The 21,721-nt window shown below is 42.6% G+C and overlaps 1 protein-coding gene across 1 annotated transcript in view; it reads left to right on the top strand.

Moving 5' to 3' along the window:
- The window catches only part of Znf185 (zinc finger protein 185 with LIM domain), a 41,473-nt gene extending 20,072 nt beyond the window's left edge, over window positions 1-21,401 (top strand). The window contains 7 exon segments of the mRNA XM_032890368.1: window positions 5,299-5,475; window positions 7,146-7,256; window positions 7,739-7,819; window positions 9,648-9,719; window positions 12,097-12,199; window positions 19,766-19,864; window positions 20,581-21,401. Coding sequence (XP_032746259.1) covers window positions 5,299-5,475; window positions 7,146-7,256; window positions 7,739-7,819; window positions 9,648-9,719; window positions 12,097-12,199; window positions 19,766-19,864 — 643 coding nt within the window. The 3' untranslated portion in view covers window positions 20,581-21,401.
- Window positions 21,402-21,721: the final 320 nt, after the last annotated feature.

The raw sequence follows: 21,721 nt of genomic DNA, 5'->3' as shown, positions 1-21,721 counted from the left end.
AAGAACTGCTGTGGTTTATGGACTTAAACGTGAATAGGTATTTGAATTTTATCACACTACAGTCACCTTCTTACTTTTTAAATCACATGCTGGGAGGTGGCATGGAAAGTGGATCTATAAGCTACAGGCCTTGTTATGCACCATTTTTTCTTTTAAATTTTAAACATTAGCACTGAGTGAACATATTAGGTGATGATAGTTGCAGGCTGTTGTCTTTATGTACTTCACAGTTGCCCCAATAACCCTGTGAGATGGGCAAATGGAGAAACAAACAGAAAGGTTACCAAAATCATACCTGTGGCAGCTGATTCCTAATGAACATCCTCAAAGAGAAACTTCAGCAAAGCTAGTTGAAATGTGTTTGAAGCCCAGTGTCACCTTCCAGCTGGTATACTGATCTGGTATTATCATTCCCCAAAGGATTTCTGATTGTGCAATTTGATCGGGAGGAAACCTGGGTCCGCACGTGTGATGCGCAACTAGCAATAAATTCTAAATCTGCCCAACTGCAGAGCCCAGGTCCAGACAGTAACATTCCTCTATTTGGCAGCTTGAAAAATTAAGGCAAACATTTCTGATGACACTGTTTAATAACTGGCTGTTTAGATTGTTTTTCCCCATTTAAATTTTTAAAAATTTTATTTGTATGAGTGTTTTGCCTGCACATGTGTGCTTGCACACCATGGATCCTTGGAGACTAGAGTTAAAGACTATTTCTAGCTATATGTGCGTGCTTGGAATAAAACTTAAGATTTCTATAGAGTAGACAGTGCTCTTAATTGCTGAACCATCTTTCCAGCCCGTCGCCTGGGGCAGTATTAATAACAAAACACTTCTTGAGATTTTTGTTTAATTTCCTGAGGATATGTCTCCAGCATTTTTCTTAAGCATTCCTCTCCAGTATACATTTGAGATGGCAGTTCTTAATCAGAGGTTCTGCCCACCTCCTACCGTCTTGCGTCATACAGTAGTAACCGAAGATTTTTTTTTTTGGTTGCCACAACTTAGGGTGGCTTCTAAAGGATATGAATCATAGATGGTGCTAACCGACCACGTGATTCTTCTGAACACACACAGCAGTATTATCCAGCCCAAAGCGTTAATATTAAGGTTTACAAGCCCCACTCTAGCCCTTGTGTTCACTTTGGGAGAACACACACACTGAGGCATGGGTAAACATGGAACTGCCGCAGACAGCACCACGAATACAGAATGCCTGCACCCGTGACTGCAGCACATTTCAGTTGCGCAGACGTATTTGGTTCGCTGCCTGCTGGTGCGCGCATGCGCATGCGCATGATAAGCTGACCGGCGCCAGGGTAAGGACACGCCTACTCGCGCGGCCATTTCCTGCAGCCGCTAGCTCAGGCTGAAGTTGCCAGCAATGAGAGGAGAGTGCGAAATGGCTGCTCCAGAGACTGGCTTCTAAGGGGCTCCTCCTGAGGCAGTGCTAGCTCCAGCCACGAGATGGCGCTGAAAGATCATAAATGGTTCATGTTGCGCCAGTGTGCTCCGGTTATCCATCCCCCACTAGCAATGTCAGAGGGCGGTTGGCTACAGTAGCCTACTTAGGAGTGACCAAACCTGGACCTCAAGGGCCATCTGGCCCTCCAACCAGGACTGACTCTCGATCAGAATTCACAGTCCCTTCCCCCTCCCTTTTTTTTTTTTTTTGATAAAACAGACTGACTAGGGGGCTTGAGGACAGGCCCAGGTAACAAAGTTTAACTGTCAGAAGCTGTAAGGACTTTGACCAATGTTCATTTGATTGTGCATAGTGGACTAAACTCGGGGATTCTTGGACATGAATTTAAGCCCGAGGTAACTTTATGGGACCTTCGGCATGTTATTCAGCTCTTACAGGAACAATAGTGGAAATAGTTCTTAACATAAAAAGTTTAAAAAGTTAAATGGGTTTACATATGCAAACAGCATGGGACACTGGTGGTGTACAAAATATTATCAAATGCTACCGTTTTAAATTCTTCAAGATAAAGTTCCCCACTGCCAATTTTTTTGTTTATTCAGTCATTTGATAGCACACTGTCTTGCCTTTTTCCTTCAAAATTTTATCACATATTAAATCTAAGACATAAATTGTTTTCCTCTTTGTTGTGTTGCAAGTGTGGGCTTTTTCTAGTTTGTATTTGACAGAAGAAGGTAAGTTTTAGACATGTTCTCAGCGCTGGCAACAGTGGTTAGACAACAGATTACATTGTGTAGAAAGTAGCATTGCCTCCTGTGCAGTATGTAGTGAGGTAAAAAAATGGCAGTGGCAGCCTTAAGCTACCTGAGTCTGTGAAGGTTTCAGAGAATACAACAAATCTCACATCCCACGGACCTCCCTCCCTACCCACTCCAGTTTAGCAGTAGCTGAGGCTGAGTGGCAGGAAACTAAGATACCCCCTTCAGTATGTTATATTGCACAGAAAAGCATCCGTTGAGTGATTGGCCAATATTTTTTTCATGACCAATAAAGGTTGCAACTCCTGAAAATTCAGTTGCCCTGCTTCAAGGCCTAGTATGTCCCCATATTGCTCTTCCTGGAGAATCTTGCCTCCATTCGCTGAGTACTACTTCTTCCTGGTACAGCTGGAGGTGACAATTGCTTCCCTTCCCCCCAAGAGGAGTTTTAGTTTTCCTTTACCTGAGGCTGAAAACTTCAATTAGTTTTACAATATAGTCCCTGAAAAGCATGGCCACCACTCATTCTCTTTGTTCTGCCAGCTTAGCGCCTCCCTGCTATGGCCTTAACTTTCATAAGTGAGTTTCAGGGATAGTAGTCACTGATATGTTCTTCTTCTGCAGGGAGCTTCTAAGCTGGTGGAACAAAGAGACAGGTGTGCAACACCATTGACTTTTTCTTGTAGCCCCCACCTTCGAGAGTATATTGCAGGCAAACTGAGGAAGCCTTCATAGTTTAGGTGTCACTTGAGCTGTTTATGTCAGAGTACAGTGGGGACAACAAGAGCCAGTACCTTGTACCTCTTTCTATATGATGCTTGTTCTTCCTCAGCCCCTCAGGTGATTATAAGACAAATATGGACCCCAAGACCATTGAGGCCTGGCAAGAGATGCCTGATGATATGAAAGGTGGCCAAGGAGACCTACTAACAACCACTGAATATGCTGCAGATCCCAGCACCCCACATCTTCAGAGCAACCCCAGCGCACTCAATCAGCTCATCAAACATGATGCTTGTGCCAGCAGGTAAGTCTTACACTGGCCTCCTGCTGCCCATGATCAAGGTTTCTGCCAGGGTCACAACATGGGTGGGAATTGTCTTTCTTACTCCAGGCCACTGCCTGGGTTCTCTGAGTGTGCTCAGAATGTTGATACCCTGGTCCTAAGGTGGTGTTGACTGCTTCCTGGGATTTGATAAATTGAAATGCAACTGTGATCAACATAAGTCTGGCTATTTCCTGGTGCATGAAGCAAAGAGGAAGTTGTTTCCCAGAGTGTACATGGGTGGACTTCTAGACTATTTTTCTTTATACAGTGGTGATATCAAAGTATGACAGAGCACGGGTGACATGGACTATGGGGCTGGCTTATAGATTCAGAGGTTCAGTCCATTTATCATCAAGGCAGAAACATGGCAGTGTCCAGGCAGGCATGGTGCAGGAGGAGTTGAGAGTTCTACATCTTCATCTGAAGGCTGCTAGGAGAATACTCACTTCTAGGCAGTAGGACAATGATATCAAAGCCCATGCTCACAGTGACACACCTATTCCGACAAGGCCACACCTCCTAATAGTGCTACTTCTTGGACCACCACAGTGAGTATAGACCTAAAGTGATTACAGGGAATAAAAGCTAACTGGTACCCTTGTCAGGAACCCCTGAAAGGAAACTAAGCAGTCACTTGTTCCTGAGCTAGTGACTGCAAACTATACCCTGAGGATCCAAAAGGCCAGCAATGCTTTTCGACTAGGAGAGGAGTTCAAGAAGATGAGTTAGAGGAGTGTCAGGCCAGGGAGGTATACAGCAGCACAAGGCAGGAGGCCTGGACAGAATCTGTGGCTCAGGCTGAGAGTGACCTGATACAGCTGTAAGGGTTGCTGACTTTAATTAAAGGTAATGGTAATGGAAAAGTGGTACCCAAGGATGCTTCCAGATTTCTGTTTGGGGTGACAGGCTGGATGCTGAAAGGAGCTAGCTGAGGATGAGGAAGTTAGAGGAGCTGCTGTGCAGATGTGACAATGTTAAGGTCATTGGGCTGTTTTGACTTTGAAGAGCCCGTAGGAGATCCAGGTGACAAGAAACCTGTAGGCTGGAGTTGAGTAAAGATCTGACCACTGACTAGAGCTGAGAGTTGTCAGTTTGTATATGACAAGTGAAGGGAGCGTACAAGAACAGCCTGGAAGCCCAGTGTATAGTCTCTGCTTTTCTTAAGAAAATCCTCTGGACAGTTGTCTGGCTAGCCTGAACCATGAATCTGGCTCATCTAATGTGGCTGCCTTGGGGGAGGCAGTAGGGTGGTTAGGATGGAGTATTATTTGTATTGTAGATTGAGAAGGGAACATGAACTAAGGAGGCACAGGTAGTAGGGGTGCATAGCTGTCAGTGTTGGGTGTGAATTGGAAGGTGTAAAGAGGATTAACTGGATGATTGTAGCTACAGGATAATGTGGAGGGTTCATACAAGGGCGGAAACACGAAGGGTAAGAAGAGTTCACGTGTTCAAGAGCTCATGCTGTGGTCTTATTACTGTAAGAAAGAAAAGGCTCAGTATCTGAGACACTTACAGGTGAATAAAGGGAAGTCAGTTCAGGACATGGACAAATATAACTTGTTTCCTGCCTTCTCAACCTTGGCAGTGCTTAGTTATAAGTATGCTAAAACACAACGGAAGCTTACAAAACAAGAAAGTCTAAAGAGAAACGATAAGAGGTCTTAAATATGCTGCATGCTAGGGGATTTGAAAATTATAAAATAAAAGGAGGCAAGCTATTACTGGATAGATTCATCCAAGGCATTCCCTGAGGGCCTGATGTATGGAAAAGGAACATAACTCTTTCTAAACCAGGAACATGCTTGACATAAGTCATAAGCTTGTGCAAGAACTTCTGACCTCAACTCTCCTATTTTCTTTATCTTCTCATTTCTTGATGGTTCAACTTAGGACCATTTCAAAACTGCTTGCTTTCTGGGAGTTGGGGGGGGTGCTTGCTTCCTGAGATGGATTCCCCCTATGCCCTTGGGAAGTAATATTCAGATTCCAGAAATCAACAAGGGCCAGGTCTCTGCTCTTCTCTGCATAGTATTGTATGATATATAATATTCATTCTTTCTCAGCACTCCAGATGCTCGTGAGAAGAAAAATACAGCCCCCAAGATCATCAACGCCTTACAGGAGATACATGGTGACTCAAATGTGGCTTCTCAACAACTTGCAGATCTCAGCATTCCAAAGCCACAGAGTAGCCCCAGCGAACCCCAGCAGCAAATCAAAGTAGAGGACTATACCAACAAGTAAGGGCCTGAACTCCCCTCTTACTGCCCCAGCCCAGCTGTCAGGGCCTACAACCCAGGACAAACACATGCACTTACAGCACAAGCCTTTTTCTCTTTGCAGACATGAGAGGCTAAAAAGCAGCAGGAAGCACACCAAACAAGGATTTGAGTGCAGGTGGTCTCTTGGAGTCATAGCATCAGATCTGTTTGAACAAGAGCAACATGTTGCCTTGCTCCAGAAACCAGTTGGAGCTGAGAAACAGTGTGGGTTGGAGTTACGATTATGGGGTGTTTTACAACCCCATCATGGGGTTGTAAGGTCTGAGAAAGGTAGAGCCTGGTGTGAATGAGATTACTGCATAATTAAAGCTGCCAGTTGGATGAGTTCTTTCACTGTTTCTAACACCAGGATGGCCCGAGAGGGACCAGTGAGTCAATAATTCACCTCTGTAGTGCTGACCTAGGAGTGTATGATGGCTGAAATAGGATGACAGCAGTAGTTTGAGGAAACAAGGGTTAAAAGTTTTCTGTGACAGCCCAAAAAACCAAGGTATAAGGCAGTACGAAATAAACAGCATTTCCCCTTCCACTTTTCTGTGAGCAATTCAGGCCTCCCACAGTGTGACCTTTCTGACTCCTAGTCTTAGAAGAGCAGGACCTGTCCATACCAAGGTTGTTTATATATTATTTTTTAAAGTATATTATGATTGTTCTCTATGCTAAAATATTATGTCAATTCTTATTTATAAATAAAATCCATTAGAGGCTGGGATTAAATCAGCAATCCTCAGTATTCTGTAACTTTAAATTTTAAGGCCCATTTTTAAATGATGGTTCTTAAATACTTTAAACTCTCTTTTAGCCCACCATCCACGAGGTAGTGTGAAAGAAAGGATATTTTAAAAAATAGACATATTTTTAAAAGTTCTTTAAAATAACTGCCATCTGTATTGTCTAAAAAATCAACAATTTAATTCATAGGTTAATAACAATAGCTCAATCCATTCACAAAACTTTATAGATGAACAAATTTGATAGAGTTGAAATAAGAAACACAAATTAACAGACAGCCAGGCCTTGGACTCAGCTCAAGTCAACAAGAGACACCCAAAGAGATGCCAGGAAAACTTCTCAACTATGTCTCCCTCAACAAAACAAAAATCAACAAAGACAAGAGACCAACAAACATTATACAACTAGTTCTGTAAACAAGCCAAACTCAGCCTCTGTCACTGTCTGTCAAGTCCTTTTTATATGTCCTCTAAACATGTGTCCTCCAAGGCTCTTGCACATGTGTCTGTCTCAAATGACATCATTTTGTCAATCAGCCCAAATGCACAAAAGTGACAAAAAACTCTAACATACCAACAAAAGTTTCTTAATGTTTCATTCTGTAGAGTTCCAACAAATATAACTCAAGTACACAATATAAGACAGACCAATACATTCATATGGTTAATGAAAAATCCTTTATCACATCTTTTCATGTACTTACTTTAACAAAAAAAAAAAAACCTTTCTCTTATGTCTGCTTCAGCTAAACATTCCCTTACAAGTCTTAGTCTTTCACCTATGTCTATTAAAAAAATATTCCTTCATATGTTTGCCCCAACAAGATACCTTACAATATAAGGCCTATTTGAATCAAGAAGTAGAGACGTGCTTACTCTTTTCTCCATTTCTTTCAGTCAGAAAAGCCCTTCAAGCAGCATTGCCACTGTTACCGTCTCCAACACCTCCGAACAATCTCAATTGACTGTTCCTGGTGCCTCAAGTGAGGTGGACTCCAGCTCAACTATGTAAGAAGGGCCATCTAGCAAGTCTTAATGTCCTTGAGCATGGGGACAAGGAACCTTAATCTATGCTTTAGAAAGCCTCTGCAGGCTACTGGAATATGGAAATGAGGGTCAAGGGTGAGGCTACATTGAGCCAGCCTGAAGAAGACCTTGTTCCCAAAGCCTCCATAGATTAAGGTTCCTTGTAGGCACCTGAAACCCAATTCATAATAGAGTGTGAAGTGTAGCAGGTGACTGCTTCAGGGAAGGCACTATGTGGAAAGAACTAGTCTACGTGTAAAATGGCACTGGCATCCTGCCATTTGCCTGCAGCTTCCCTTGAAACCTGGCTTGTGAAGCTCACTAGCCCCTCTACCCTAGGCCTTTACATGAGTGTCTGTATTTCCTTCACACTGGGCTGGGGGCACTGACCCTCCTCTGTGGGTACGGTCCAGTCCCATAGAATCCTCTAGTACATGTCCTATTCCGCTGTGCTCCTTCTACAGCAAAGGGATTCTCTTCGTGAAGGAATACATGAATGCTAGTGAAGTGTCTTCTGGGAAGCCAGTGTTTTCACACTGTGACAGGTAAGAACAAGTTTCAGGTGCTCTGTTGTCGTAGCCTGTACCAGGCCTACTGTTGCCTTCATTCCTAAATCCTGCTACCTCAAGCAGGATTCAGTGGACAATACCTACTGGGTAAGCATCCAGTGAATGACAACATACTGCAAGTGCCTACTAATGCATGATTTATGGATTTTCAGATTTTCTTTCTAATTTGGTAGATAGAAAATCTAGACTTGCTAGGTGGCCTCACTGAACCCCTTGTCTGTTTGCTTTCTGATGCCATGCAGGAAGTTGCTTCAAGTCTTTCCAGTGATGTTCCACCTACCCACACTCTAGCTTGTGTCAACTGGATTTAAAACTTGCCAGCACAATTGGCCCTATCAGCTTGAAACACAAACATATTGCTGTTAAGCCAAATGGGGTCTCTTGCTGCAAGTGGACTGCACTACCAATAACAGCCTCTCAGCCTCTCTTCAGGGAGTCTAACTCCTGCCATACAGCATAAAGCCCCCACTGCTCCATACTCACTACTTCATGCCATCAAATCCAGTGGCACCTGGGTGACTCTTGCACTGCCGAGTTCAGCTGCCAGCACAAGGTGGAGCCTTGCCCACCTCCGGAACAGAGCTTCTGAGTGCTAATGCTGAGGACCTACTTCCCAGAGGGCTTCACCTCAATGATGCTGGTGATCCCCACTAATGCAGCCAACCAGCACTGATTATCCCAGTATAGGAAAGGATTCAATTTAGTGTCTCCTGTTAATCACAGCCAATTCATCTGCCCCAGTTAACCAGTACCATAGATTCTTAATGAGAATATAGAAGCCTTTCATAGAGTCTTTAAGTGACCATGTGACTGCTCTCTGGCACCTCACAAACCAGGCCTCCCTCATCTGCATTGCTCTCAGCATTCTTATCTTCCAAGTTACCATAGAACAGCTCAGCAGACTTAGGCAGCGCAATGGATTTTTCCAGCCAAATTTCCAAATTCTTTCCACAATCCTCCCCAAACAATGTGGTAAGGTCTCTCACACCTGTACCCCACTCCTGGTACCAATATCTATCTTGATTAGGGTTGCTACTGCAGAGACGAAACATCACCATGACCACAAACCACTTGGGGAATAAAGTCCTTACACTTCTACATCATGGTCCATCATCTAAGGAAGTCAGGACAGGCACTCAAACAGGGCAGGAACCTAGAGGCAGAAGCTGATGCAGAAGCTGTGGAGGGGTGCTGCTCTCTAGCTTGCTCTTGATGGCTTGTTCAGCCTGCTTTCTTACAGAATCTAGGACAACTAGCCTAGGAGTGGCCCCACTCAAAATAGGCTGGGCTTCCCATGTCAATCACTAATTAAGATACTGCTCTACAGCCTTTTCTACAGGTTGATCTTATGAAGACATTTCCTTAAGTGTTCCCATCTCTCAAATGACTCTTGCTTGTGTCAAGTTCACATAAAAGTAGGCAGTATATGTAGTTTTTTATTTTTCAGTGTATGGGCTCCTGAAAGTTCCCATAGTAACCCATACATATCATATGTAGTAAGACTCTACTTTTTTCCTGGTGGTCAAAGGAACTGAGGGTCCCACTGGTACATAAATCTCAAGAATCTTTCCATAGGGTGTCTTCTTCATTCACCATGAAAGAACTCCTCACCAAGAAAAGTGTGCCTCCTTAGTATAAGTCCCTATTGTACCAAAGGCCATTTCTCATCACAACAGTGATGAATGTTAGTGCAGTTATGTCTCTAATTGTGGCCACAAGGCTAATGAGAAAAGCATCTTCTACATATGACTATGACAATGATGCGGCTTATGTTGTGCTCTCTTCTCCATTACACTTCTTGCAGTACCAGCTGCATTGAAGATTCATTGGATCTGGCAAAGAAAGCCCCCCGTGATGGCACTCCACCTTCTGACAGGTATGTCTGCTTTCTTGACAAAGGTCTTCCAGGTATACAGGTGAGAGAGCACTAAGGAAGATCTTCACATGGGTCTTTCTCTGCTTCTTTGAAGCTTTTGATCTGTTTGCAGTTGTGTCATACAAGGGAGACTGCATAAGGTGGTACTACCCCAATCTGGATGTCACATTTCTGGCAACTGAAGCCTGTAAACCAAGGTGAAGAATAGATGCAAAAGGTCTGAAAGAAAGCCTAAGGAGGTTGTTATCAGCAAGATACGACTCTTAAGAATAGAATCTAACGATTCATTTGACTAACTTGCACAACTGAATAGATTCTGAAAGAAACAACTACACAGGACATTGGTGTGGAGAGAAAAATGTTTTTGTTTGTTTGTTTGTTTGTTTGTTTGTTTTATCATCAAGAAGACAGAACTAAGAAGGCACAGTGCCCTGAAGTCATGGAACTGATCCTAAATTAGGACAAAAAAGGGCTATTTTTAAATCTTGGCATAGGAAAGAAAAGAATGTGCATCAGAGAGTGGATGTACCCAGGTTACAGTGAGGAAAAGGGGAAAGAGGAATATGTCACAGGAAGTTAGTTACTGGCAGAGCCAGAAATCAATCCTGAGGCTTGACTACTAATAGGTTATGGATATTTCTCCTGTGCCATATGTCTTCTCACTTATTATAAAATCTAACTTACTGTGCTTTACACTCAGACGCCACAGCTAGACTGGGGAGAAAGTTAAGATAAAGCAAATATTAACAGTGTGTTTCCTTTACCCCAACACAAACAAGTACAGAGCTTATAAATAGGGTGATAGTGTCTCTTCTATTATGGCAGATTACTAAATTCTGGACAGTCATAGATCACTTGGTAAGTCTCATCATCAGGTAATTTTATAGTCTGTATATGCTACTTTACCAAAATGCCCAAGGCTGGGTATTGTGGCACATGCCTTTATTCCTAGGACTCAGGAGGCAAAGGCAGGTGGATCTCAGTAAATTTGAGGCCAGCCTGGACTACATAGCAAGTTTCAGGCCACCTAGGGCTACACAGTGAGACTTTGTCTCAAAAACAAGCATGCAAACAAAGAAGGAAGCACCTACAATGACTTATTTACCTCTTTCTAGGCCATAACTCTTAAAAGTCTTACCACATGTCATATTGCTATATAGTAAGGACAAAGTTTCTAACACATGAATCTCTGGAGGATACACCCAAGCTTTGTATAAACCATGGAAGGTAGACTGCTGAGATCCCTGGGAATTTTTCAGTTATATAGGACCAAATGAAATATATCATTTTCAAGAAGCATGGCAGTTCAAATACCATGGTGCCGTGTCTCTCCATTGTTCCAATACTAAATCTAGAATCTAACATTACTGATTAATCACTGGACTTAGTCACAGAATTGGGATTCTCTCCAAGGCAACTCCAGTCACTTGTGCACAAGGGTATACAAAGAACATGGGAGAATCAGGGATGCACTGAGAAGAGGATTCTCAGGCATTTCTTATGTCCAGAGAGTCAGCTATAGGCCACCAGCAGGATGGCAAGGTGTCTTAGGGTTTCCATTTCTGTGAAGAAACGCTATGGCCATGGGAACTCTTAGAAAGGGAAACATTTAATTGGGGCTAGCTTATGATTCCGAAGTTTAGTCCATGATCATCATGGCAGGAATCAGCAGCACACAGGCACACATGGTGCTGGAGAGGTAGCTGAGAGGTCTACATCTGGATCCACAGGCAGCAGGAAGAGAGTGAGACACTAGGTATGGCTTAAGCATCTGAGACCTCAAAGCCCTTCCCCAGTGAAATAGTCCCTCCAACAAGGTCTCCTAATAATGTCACTCCCTATGGACCCATGGGGGGCATTTTTATTCAAACCACCACATAGTACTAAAACATCTGTACCCATGACAGTGCTAGGTCCTAGTTGCTAGCAATACCCTGACTTCTGTTGGAACCAAGTCTATATCTCTAGAAGACAGAACTCCTAATTTAAGCCTGTAGGATCAGAGCCTGTTTCAGCAGTTCCTGTTGGGGGAAGAAAAGAAAAGGGGGAAAGCAGAGATGATTCTTAGAAATAAAAGGAATCTTGGAACAGAGGATACAACTGACCAAGAAGTAAGTATCTTTTAGGACTTTAGCATGAGTTCTGAGAAGGCTATACAGTCAAACTAAACATGGGGTGGCCTTGATAGAAACTAGAAGAAAGGGTGAGTTCCATGGTCCCAGGCATGCAGAAGGAGGCTGTCAAGACTGGTTTAGATTAATGACAAGTTGGAGAACCATTTTGGCATAGGTTTCCTGGCAAACCTAGAAGATGTGCTATATCATATCAGAAGTGTGGAAAGCAGCCTGACTGCTTGATCCTTGTTTCCATCTCCTAGACCAACTGAAGGGGTCTGTACTTACTGTAGCTGTGAGATCCAAGACTGTCCGAAGATTACCCTTGAACATCTTGGCATCTGCTGCCATGAGTATTGTTTTAAGGTAAGAAAGAGGTGTGAGTATTCTGAAGAGCACAGAACTAATCACATCAGAGAGTGTGAAGTACGGAGGAGACTGGATTTCTGTTCACAGCTGTAAACAATCTCCGAGACTCAGCGGGGCTGTGAGCCGAAGAGTGGAGTGTTGACAGTTTACATGGCTAATAACAGAGTGAAGGAGAAAAAAAGGTGTCCTAGGGAAAAACTATGCCTTATAGAAGGTCAGTGAGTACAAAGGCCCCAACCCAGAAATACAATTCATTCTAACTGGCATGAATAGGATGGCACAAATCAGAGGATATTGGATTAAATTTTCCTAGAGGACATGTGAACAGATGTCCATGTACCCAATATAGAGCACCAAAAACAGATGAAAGACATTATTTCACTCAAAGTCAGTCAATATGACTCTTGCACCACTTCTGAGGTACCAGTGACCCTACAAGCTGCCCTGAATCCTACATTTGTTCTACTCCATCTTCTGTGATGGTTCCTGGTCTTGGAAGGCATGATTATTTTTCCCACTTTAGACCCTAAGCAACAGTCATACCAATTAGCTCTGTGACTAGTTAGAAGTCTACAGTAACTACCTTTCACTGCAAAAAAAAAAAAAAAAAAAAAAAAAGCTTCCCTGATGAAAGTTAACAGCAGCATAGTCTGTAGCCATGAACAACAATAGCAGTATTTTCCACAATGGGGCCTATGCACTCCCCAGCCAATGCCTTTGATAGGCCTTAGAGTATGGGATATGATTTCCCTTCCATGAAGCTGGCCTTAAATCCAATTGAGATGTTCTGGGTTGCAACAGTGTACATGCGGCATGCAGGATCCTTATCCAGGTAGATCTGTTGGTGACAGCATTTTCTTAGCCAGTAGCTACTTACAGTCCTCCACATCCCCAGCTGTTAGGAGTCTCTGCTAGAGATCACCCCCATAGACTCCCAGGAGCCTCCTCCATCCCAGGTCTCTGGTTCATCCCTGAGATAAAGCTCCCCAGGTACAGAGAGCCTGGCTGCCATGTCTGCATTTCCTTTCTTTTTCCCAGCTGCCCTCTGTCCTGACTCTCCCCACACCTGATCCTCCTGCCTTGTTCACCTCCCCACCTCCTCTCCCATCCAGTTCCCTCCGTCCATTCACTTCCAATGTCTATTTTATTTCCCCTTCTGAGTGAGATTCAAGCATCCTCCCTTGGGCCTTCTGTGTTATTTGGCATCTCTGAGTCTGTGGATTGTAGAGTGGTTATCCTGCGCTTTATGGCTAATATCTACTTATATGTAGGTGTAGATCTATTTTTTAAACAAGTGTAAGTTGTATCAAATTAAGATACCAATGTATAGGTTTTTCATTATTATAAGCCTTTTATTACAATTTTAAAGCTAAATTTTGTTACAGATTTTTAACCATACCTAATGAACTTACAAATCCTGAGATAGTTTACAAAATAGTCTTAAGAGGTTTCTTTAAGAGTAGAGAGCAAAGAACTTATAGAGATAGAAGAATTTTAAGAGTAGAAAATAAAATCAACCTTAGAGATGAGAGATCTTTGGGAGTGTAGAGCAGTACAAGTTTAGACATAAGATTTGGGGATCATTTGTGCAGTGGCAGAAGTTGTTGGAAAATCTAATGTGCCAGTCTTTGGCCACTGATTGATCTGTACCTAGGCCAGGCTGTTTCTTGTAAGACAGTGAGGTTTTAATAAAATGTCTGAGTCCGAGGAAAAGGAGAGGAAGGGCTATACAAGGCTCTGGAGGGCATAAGGAGAGGTAGAGCAGGTAACTCTGAGGGGGAGGAGGCAAGCAAGGAAAGAGCGGAAGGCACAGCTGTGTGACTGCAAGGGGAAGCTCCAGGAAGGAGCTGAGACCAGCGGGAACAGAGTGGGTGAGTGTAGTGCTGCAAGAATTGCAATACAAGCAGAAGGAGAGAGCTGTCAGAGAGAAATGTATCAAATCACAAAGGAGAGGCATCCCTTTCTACATGACAGGGGCCCAGTAGGACAAGAGGAGCATCCTAGCACACCAGTGTGACTTTTGTAGTAATAGTAGACAAAGCAGGCAACTCTGGGGTGACATTTATCCAGTAGGAGAAGAGAGACAGAGAAGGTAGCAGACAAAACTGTTGAAGAGGTGGACTGGGAGACACTTGGGGAAGAGTAAGGAGATGCCCTCATGGGCATAACAGGTCAGAGAGATAGAGAGGTACCCAGTTGATAGACATCCCAGGAGGATATAGGAGGCTCCAGGAGCCAGAGAGACCAAGAGATGCATGATGAGTGCACAGAAGTTGTAGCAAGTTGCAGGAGCCAGAGAGACACTTACCAAGTACACAAGGAGAGACAAATGGTTAGAGCAGATGGAGGGAAGATATGTCTGAAGAAATGGCATCTTGAATTTGGAGTATATGGTAGGTGGCAGAAGCCAGCAGAGACAAATGATCCATACATACCTTAGGAAAGTCAAATCAGCAGGCTATTTCAGAGAGGCCAGGTTCCTTGGAAAGGAATTCATATGCTACTCCCATGGTTTTGGCACCAGATGAATGAATAATGAGGACATGAGTGCTCCTAGGTATAGTTCTGGAGAAGGGTTTATTGCAAGTATGAAGGAGAGAACAGCCAGAGGCATCTGGAAGGGTCCAGACTGAACTAAACCATGAGAGAAAAACAGGTGAGGTTCAAGAGAGGGAGAGAAGGGCAGGGTGGGGGAAACTAAGAGGAGCTGTAGAGCAAGAGGCCAAGAGAAGAGCCAGGAGCCAAGAGAGCCAAGACAGCATGAACCTACAATGGCTGGGCTTTATGTTGATAGGAAGGAGAAGCTGAAGGAAGGGCAGCAAAGCTCAGGTCCTGGAGTGAAGAATTTCTAAGAAGAACCAGAACTCTGTAACAGGTACAGAGAGAGCCTGGCTGCCATGTCTGCTTTGAATGTTAGAGGCATCTCAGAAATCTGTCCTGATTTCTTTGCTACCTAACACTTAGCAATCTAAGGTGGTCCCCTAAGCTTTATGAAATTCAACTCAAACCAAACTGAGATTTGTGGCTTTACTATAGAATTTGAAAGGAATTTTACAACTGGCTTGTGATAAAGATATTTTAGTACAATCTTAATTATGAACATTAAAAGAAAAATGTGACCGGTAAGTGTGGGTCTAGTGTTCCAAGTGAAAGTGACCTTTACACATGGGAATTTTTAATATCTTAATACAGGCCACTGTCCTCCCCTTTGATATAGAATCTTATTGTTAGGAGAGAAAAATGAAGTGGTGAAGTCAGAGGGAGAGGTGAACATATACAGCTATCTCAGAAAGGATGTGTAACTTTGATATAACATCTAATTTTTTTATAAATTTAAATTCATTTTAATGTCACTGTTGACCTTACATAAGTTTTATAACTTACTGTTATGAATGAGCAATTTTATCATTTTGTTACAGATGATTTCACATTTTAATTAAAGCACAGATTGCCCATTTCTGATTGTACTATATATAACCTATGGCTTTTAATTAAGTGCTTAAAATAAACCAGTTTAAGATGATAAATTTCTCCAGTTGAGGGGAAATCTTACCTACAGTTAGGGTTTTGTTTTGTTTTCGGTCTTACTTTTATAAGCTGAATTGCTACATTAATCAAACATAAAACTAGCTGGGGTTGAAATACTCATTTATTTTTCTCACAACAACTAATTCTATAAATCAAGATACTTTAACAACATTGGTGGAAACATTAAGTACATACTTAGCATTTGATCGGTTGCTTAACTGCTAGATTCCAGAAGGGTTTTTATTTGTTAAGATGTGAGGTCTTTGTTTTTTAGTAAGAGGATAAGAAGAGTTGCTGTTTAGTAGGTCAAAGGTAATGGAAGATAATTGTAATTGGGCCTCAATATTCCAGCCTCTCCACATCATTAATGTTCGAAGCAGTCAGTCAGATTCTTTCTAGGAGTTCTCATTCACAAATCAATCTAGAGAAACTGGTCACTCTAGATTGACTGAGGAGTTTGACAATGAAGATGGTAAAATGGTGCTGGATTGCTCATGGGTGGCAAGTTGTGAGGATTCAAAAGATATCCCAGGGTTTTGTGCCTGAGCCTTGTAGTAAAGGAATGTGATATTATTTGCTACCATGGGAAAGAATGAAAAAGAACAAGTTTGGAAATAGATGACACTAAAATGCATTTAATGGGGCTTACAGATTCAAGATTCAGTCCATCAGGACAAAGAGCATGGCAGACATAGTGCCAGAGGAGCCAAGAGTTCTATAGTTTGATCCAAAGGCAGCCAGAAGTACCCTCCTCATTGGGCAGAGCTTGACCAAAGGATCCTCAAAGCCCTCCACCACAATGATTGAATTCCTCCAAGGCCATACCTACTCCAAGGCTGCACCTCCTAATAGTGCCACTCACTCCCTGAACATAGTATGTGTGTTGCATATAGAAAATATGTAACTTGTAACACCAATGGGAATGCACCTGCACCTGGCTGCTATCTGCAGGCACGGAGGCTCTGAGGGGTAGGCTGGAGGAGTGCCTGATTTCTAACATTCCTCCCTTTTGTTTATTATAAAAGGTCAGGAAACAGGAAGGGGTGATGATGAGGCAAGAATGGGGGTACTGTGCTCTTTAGACTGCTTCCTGCTGTCTGAAGGCATTGACATCTTTGAGGACCCAAGAAAGTTGGTATGCAGGCCAATTCCAGGAAGAGCAGACTGTTTCCCTCAATGTCCAGGCTCCCCGAAGGACTGTCTTGGACTAGGAAAGTGCAGGCTTAGTTGAAGCAGTCTATGAGGCTGGACTACCTGGGGCTAGCTGCTTTGAAACTGTCTTGGATCCATACTTTGAGGGAACACCTAAAGCTGGGAGGATGTTGGAACAGATATATTAGGGACAGAAGTTAAAGCTGAGTTTAGGAAGAAATTTTATTTTAGGTGTACATTTGAAACTTCTGGGCCCAAGGTCCTGTTAGTAGAGGGAGGGAAGTCCCAAGACCAGAGAAATGGGGACAAATTTATCCTCAGGAATAAGTGAAAAAGGCAAATGCAGAAACAGGCCGTTGATTGACAGTATTTATCTGGAGTCCATTTGACCGAAGAGAGGTAGATTTAAGCTGATTCCCCAAAACTTACAAGAGTTTTTTTAAGGTTACTTTTTTACTGTCTTACATATATTAGATATATGAGATAAGTCTTATATATGTATTAGCATTACCATTGCTGAACAGTAAATTTCCACCTTTGTGTCATAATAGAAGCCTGGGATATCATTTTGGGTTAAAAGTATAAACACTTTTTAAGGCAAGTTCAGGGAGGACAGAAACTCCCCATGAAGCAGAAGTGAGCAAAAGCTCACTTGATCTTGATTTTCAGTACCAATCCAGACCATGAAATCAGGGCCTTTTCTCCTCTGTCCAGAAGACCGTGTGTATATAGATTAGACAGACCTTTTAAGCACAGTAAAAAAAAAGTATAGACTTTTAAATCTATACTTAGAAGACAACTGAAGGAAATTTAAAATATTGAGCTTGTGACTATGATAGCATTTTGAAGTGCTTTAGCAAAACTAGATTAATAGCTTATTGGAACTTCATTGATTAATGTATAAAAAAAACCCTCTAAGCTTTTGAAATCTTACTATAACAGTGGCATAGAGGGAAAGAGATCTGAAATATTGTCATTCTTTTTATACCTTAAGCCACTTTCTTATCACAACTTAAGCTTTCACATCCTCAGACCTTTTTAACTTGCATATATACACCATTAAGACAACTTCTTAGACCATAAACTTTCTTAGATCCTCACAACCTAAGCTCTTGTATCCTCAGACCTTACATCACCTTTTTTCTATCCAATCATTCACCATAAGACACGGGTTGTTGATTACTGATAGCAGTTATTGTAAAGCAAGTTTCTTTAAATAAAGGGATAGTAAAAAGTTACTTTGAAATCTGTTTTTTGAGTTTAACACTTCTGAGTCTGGTAATAAGGTAAAATGTAGTTGTAGCTCTAGGAGAGTGAGGCCTGAGGCCTGATGTTACACATAAAGAGAACTGAGGAGGCAGCCGAGGCCTTGGTTGCTGCTGTCACACTGACAAAGGTGTCACTAGCCTAGTGTAAGCATTATCAGAGACCTGAAGAGGATAAATTTTACCTAAGTAAGCAAGAACTACAGACTGAACAGCTTCTGAATCTATTAAAAATGGCAGAGACTTACTGGCTACCTGGACAGTCATCAACCTAGGTTCCTCCATGGTTACTGGGTGGAAAGGTCCCAGGACAGTGTCAATCTTCGACCACCTGGCCCAGAAGATTTGACAAACATTGCTGTGGACTAGGAACTTGGGGGTGGAGGAACCAGCCTACCTTGTCAAGGCAAAGCAATGTAATCAACTTCCCGGTGTCCTGCTTGCCCACAGTTGAAACAGGGTTGGCACTAAATTTTATCCTTGGCACTACCCAGCTGCTTTTTGCTCCCCCAAGAGAAGTAATCCCCCAAGATTACATTGGTTAGTGTCATTCATATACATTGCTTGTCCATTTTCTGCATGCCCAGAAGTGACCCCTCAATGTATCAGCACCTTTCTAAGTCCATGTTCCAGTCTTGTGTACAGTAATTAAAAGGATAGAAACATTATATAGGAAATAGAAGCCTAATTGATTTACATTGAAGAATACTTTGCCAGGAGAAGTTGAGAAGTAGAAGTACCCAGATTGCCATAAGAAGGGCAAGAATGAGCAATGGGACTTGGGGTTCTCTAAAGGCTGTTCTCTCCTTCCCGTGTACCTTTGGTTGCCTGAAGCTAGAAGCCTCAGGCTGGAGACAGAGTTCTCGAAAACCTGGCACTTCTTGGTCTCTTTTTACTCAACTCCCAGGGTTAGGAAGTCCTGCAACTGACATTCCTGGTTACACAGGTTTATAGGAGGGACTGGGCTACTAAAACGGAATCCTTCTCTTCTATGAGACACTGTCACCTTCTTTTGGACCTTAAACATTCACATCCTCCAGCCTCTCCTAATCTTCTAGGTAAGGAAATGGAGGCTTGGAAAGTTTCAGTAACTTGCCCATCTAATTCAGCTAAGAAATAAAAGTCATGATTTTAACCCGGGCTGATTGTGAAACTGCAGCCCCTCACCAGGATGCTGAGATCATCCTGCCAGTGTGTGTGTGTGTGTGTGTGTGTGTGTGTGTGTGTGTGTGTGTGTGTGTGTGTGTGTTGGGGGTATAGGCCAGATAGCAACACTGGATGTCTTCCTCAGTTGCTCTCTGTTATTTAAGTGCACAAATAGTATTCAGAGCCCTAGAAATCCCATGCCTGCCAGCTCTGGGATTACAGGTTGGTACCTCTGCACCCAGCTTTTATATGGGCGCTGGAGATCAAATCTGCAGCAAGTGCTTTACTGACTCAGCCATCTACCCAGTCCCTACCAGCTTACTTTTGGTGTTTTATTGTGTGTTTATGTTGCTTTATAGATCATGTTTAATATCTATGTTTGCAATGTCTTATCTCCTTGGAAGTCCAGGATGTGCCATCAATTCATCAACAGCATCTGCTTTAGTACTGACCTCCATTTTGCTTTTTTTAGTGTGAGATTTGCAATAAACCAATGGGAGATCTCCTAGATCAGATCTTCATTCACCGTGACACCATCCACTGTGGGAAATGCTATGAGAAGCTCTTCTAGGTGAGTACTGGAAGCTTGTAGGATAAGCATCCCAGAGCCCCATTAAGCTACAGGAGCAAAACAAAAATTTGCCCTGGTTTGGACCTGGGTTTTACTTCAGGACCCTGCTATACTTCTCAGTCACCTAATTAGAGAATCTCAAGACCTTGTCCTTTGCTACTTTGAGATCTTAAGAAATGTATGAACCCCTCCCTACTCTCACCCCCACCCTGGGACTCTTTCCAAGTTGCTAGAGTCATAGTATCTTCCTTTATAGAAATATATAGAACCTCAGCTGAATCTGTTAACCCTGGAACACCTGGGGCTAGTTTTCGACAAGATAATAAAGATGCAGAAAGGGAATGGTTCTGAACAAACACGTAGTTGGTATATGGTAAAATCATGACCTCACTTCAGCTCTCAAACTAGCACCAGGCTCTCTGCCGTCTTCTGGCATTATTTGCATAGCTTTAGATTTAGGCTTCATAACCAAGATGTTGACTAAAAGCATCCTCTGGGCCAGTAGCCAGTGGGATGGACCCAAGTCCCTGAACACAGCATATTTTCCCTCTCTGGTTGCCTAGAATGTTGCTTTCTCTCCAGGAAATGCTTTTGTGTTGGGCTTGGCCTCTCAATTACTGCAACAGTTAGTTACCTATCCCAAGAGACTTGGCTGTAAGGGATTGGATACTTACTTTGTCTCACTGTTACCTCTATTTCCTTTTTTGACTCTCCAGGCTGAACAGAAGCTGATGATCCCCAGCTGTCTTTGGCTGTCCAGTTGACCCAAATTGTTGGCTCCTCCTCCCTTACATCCTCCATGGTTCCACTGTACTTCTACCCACCTTGTACTGAACTAGCATACATTCAAGATTGTATAGCAATGATGTTATAATTACTTTTGTGTAGCCTTTTATACCTTAGGAATATCTCAGTTCAGGCTTGAAATCCTTGCTTCCAATATAAATGAATCCACTTTGACTTCCCTAAGATATGTTGGCTTTCTAATGAGTGCAGATGTCCCAGTATGTTAGACATGGGTACAAGTCTAGGTATCAGCTTATGCAGACTTTCTGAAACTTCTGATGGGCCAAGCCAAAGAAACTGTTGACGATCCCTGGTAGGGAAATTACAGGCATTGAATGCTAAGGGTTGGCAATAGGCTAATGTTTAGCTTGTCTATTCATTCTGTGTGAGTGTGTGGATGTGTGTATTTTTAAATTTCTCACAATTTTTGAAATAGTTAATTGTCTTTGATTGAATTGTGTAGCAGATTTAAATTACCTCCTCCCATTCTCCTTTGAGTTTTTCCAGTCAGTTATGTCAGCACATGTTGGAAAGTTTACCCAGCTTTAAATTTGATAAGATACACTATTAGAAGGCTTCTAACCAAAGGGATATCTGTGTCCGTTTGAATTTTCATAGTTGGTTAAAATCTTTAGCTTCAGTATTTCTGGACTTTTATTCTCTGAGCTGCTTTTAAGGTGTATAGATCTTAAAAGGGTAAAGAAGAAAACAGATAAGGTTTCTTGAGACTTCGCCACACACCCGGCACTACCACAAAGCACTGGCTTGGATCTCTAAGATATTCTCATCTTCAGTTTAGAAATGAAGAAAGTAATGCTCAGAGAAGTGCGAAAACCCCTGTAGAACCACTGTTGTCTCTCTCTTTCTCCCTTTCTCCCCCCAACCCCCCAGAGCCCATACTTTCTCCAGAAACGATAACCACAATGGCACTGACTATGTGCCAGGCACTGTTTGAAGGGCCCCTGTTCCTAATGTGAAATATTTTCCTGAAGTGTAGTGTTAGAAATGGTTTTGAAAAGTGTGAAATTCACCCCATCTCTGGGCTTCTTGGGTCCCTCCTCGAAACACTAC

The sequence above is a fragment of the Rattus rattus genome, chromosome X (genome assembly GCF_011064425.1).
Source record: "Rattus rattus isolate New Zealand chromosome X, Rrattus_CSIRO_v1, whole genome shotgun sequence".
Classification (NCBI taxonomy): Eukaryota; Metazoa; Chordata; class Mammalia; order Rodentia; family Muridae; genus Rattus; species Rattus rattus.
Note: the sequence above shows the minus strand (reverse complement) of the source record. Positions and strands in the feature narration are given on the sequence as shown.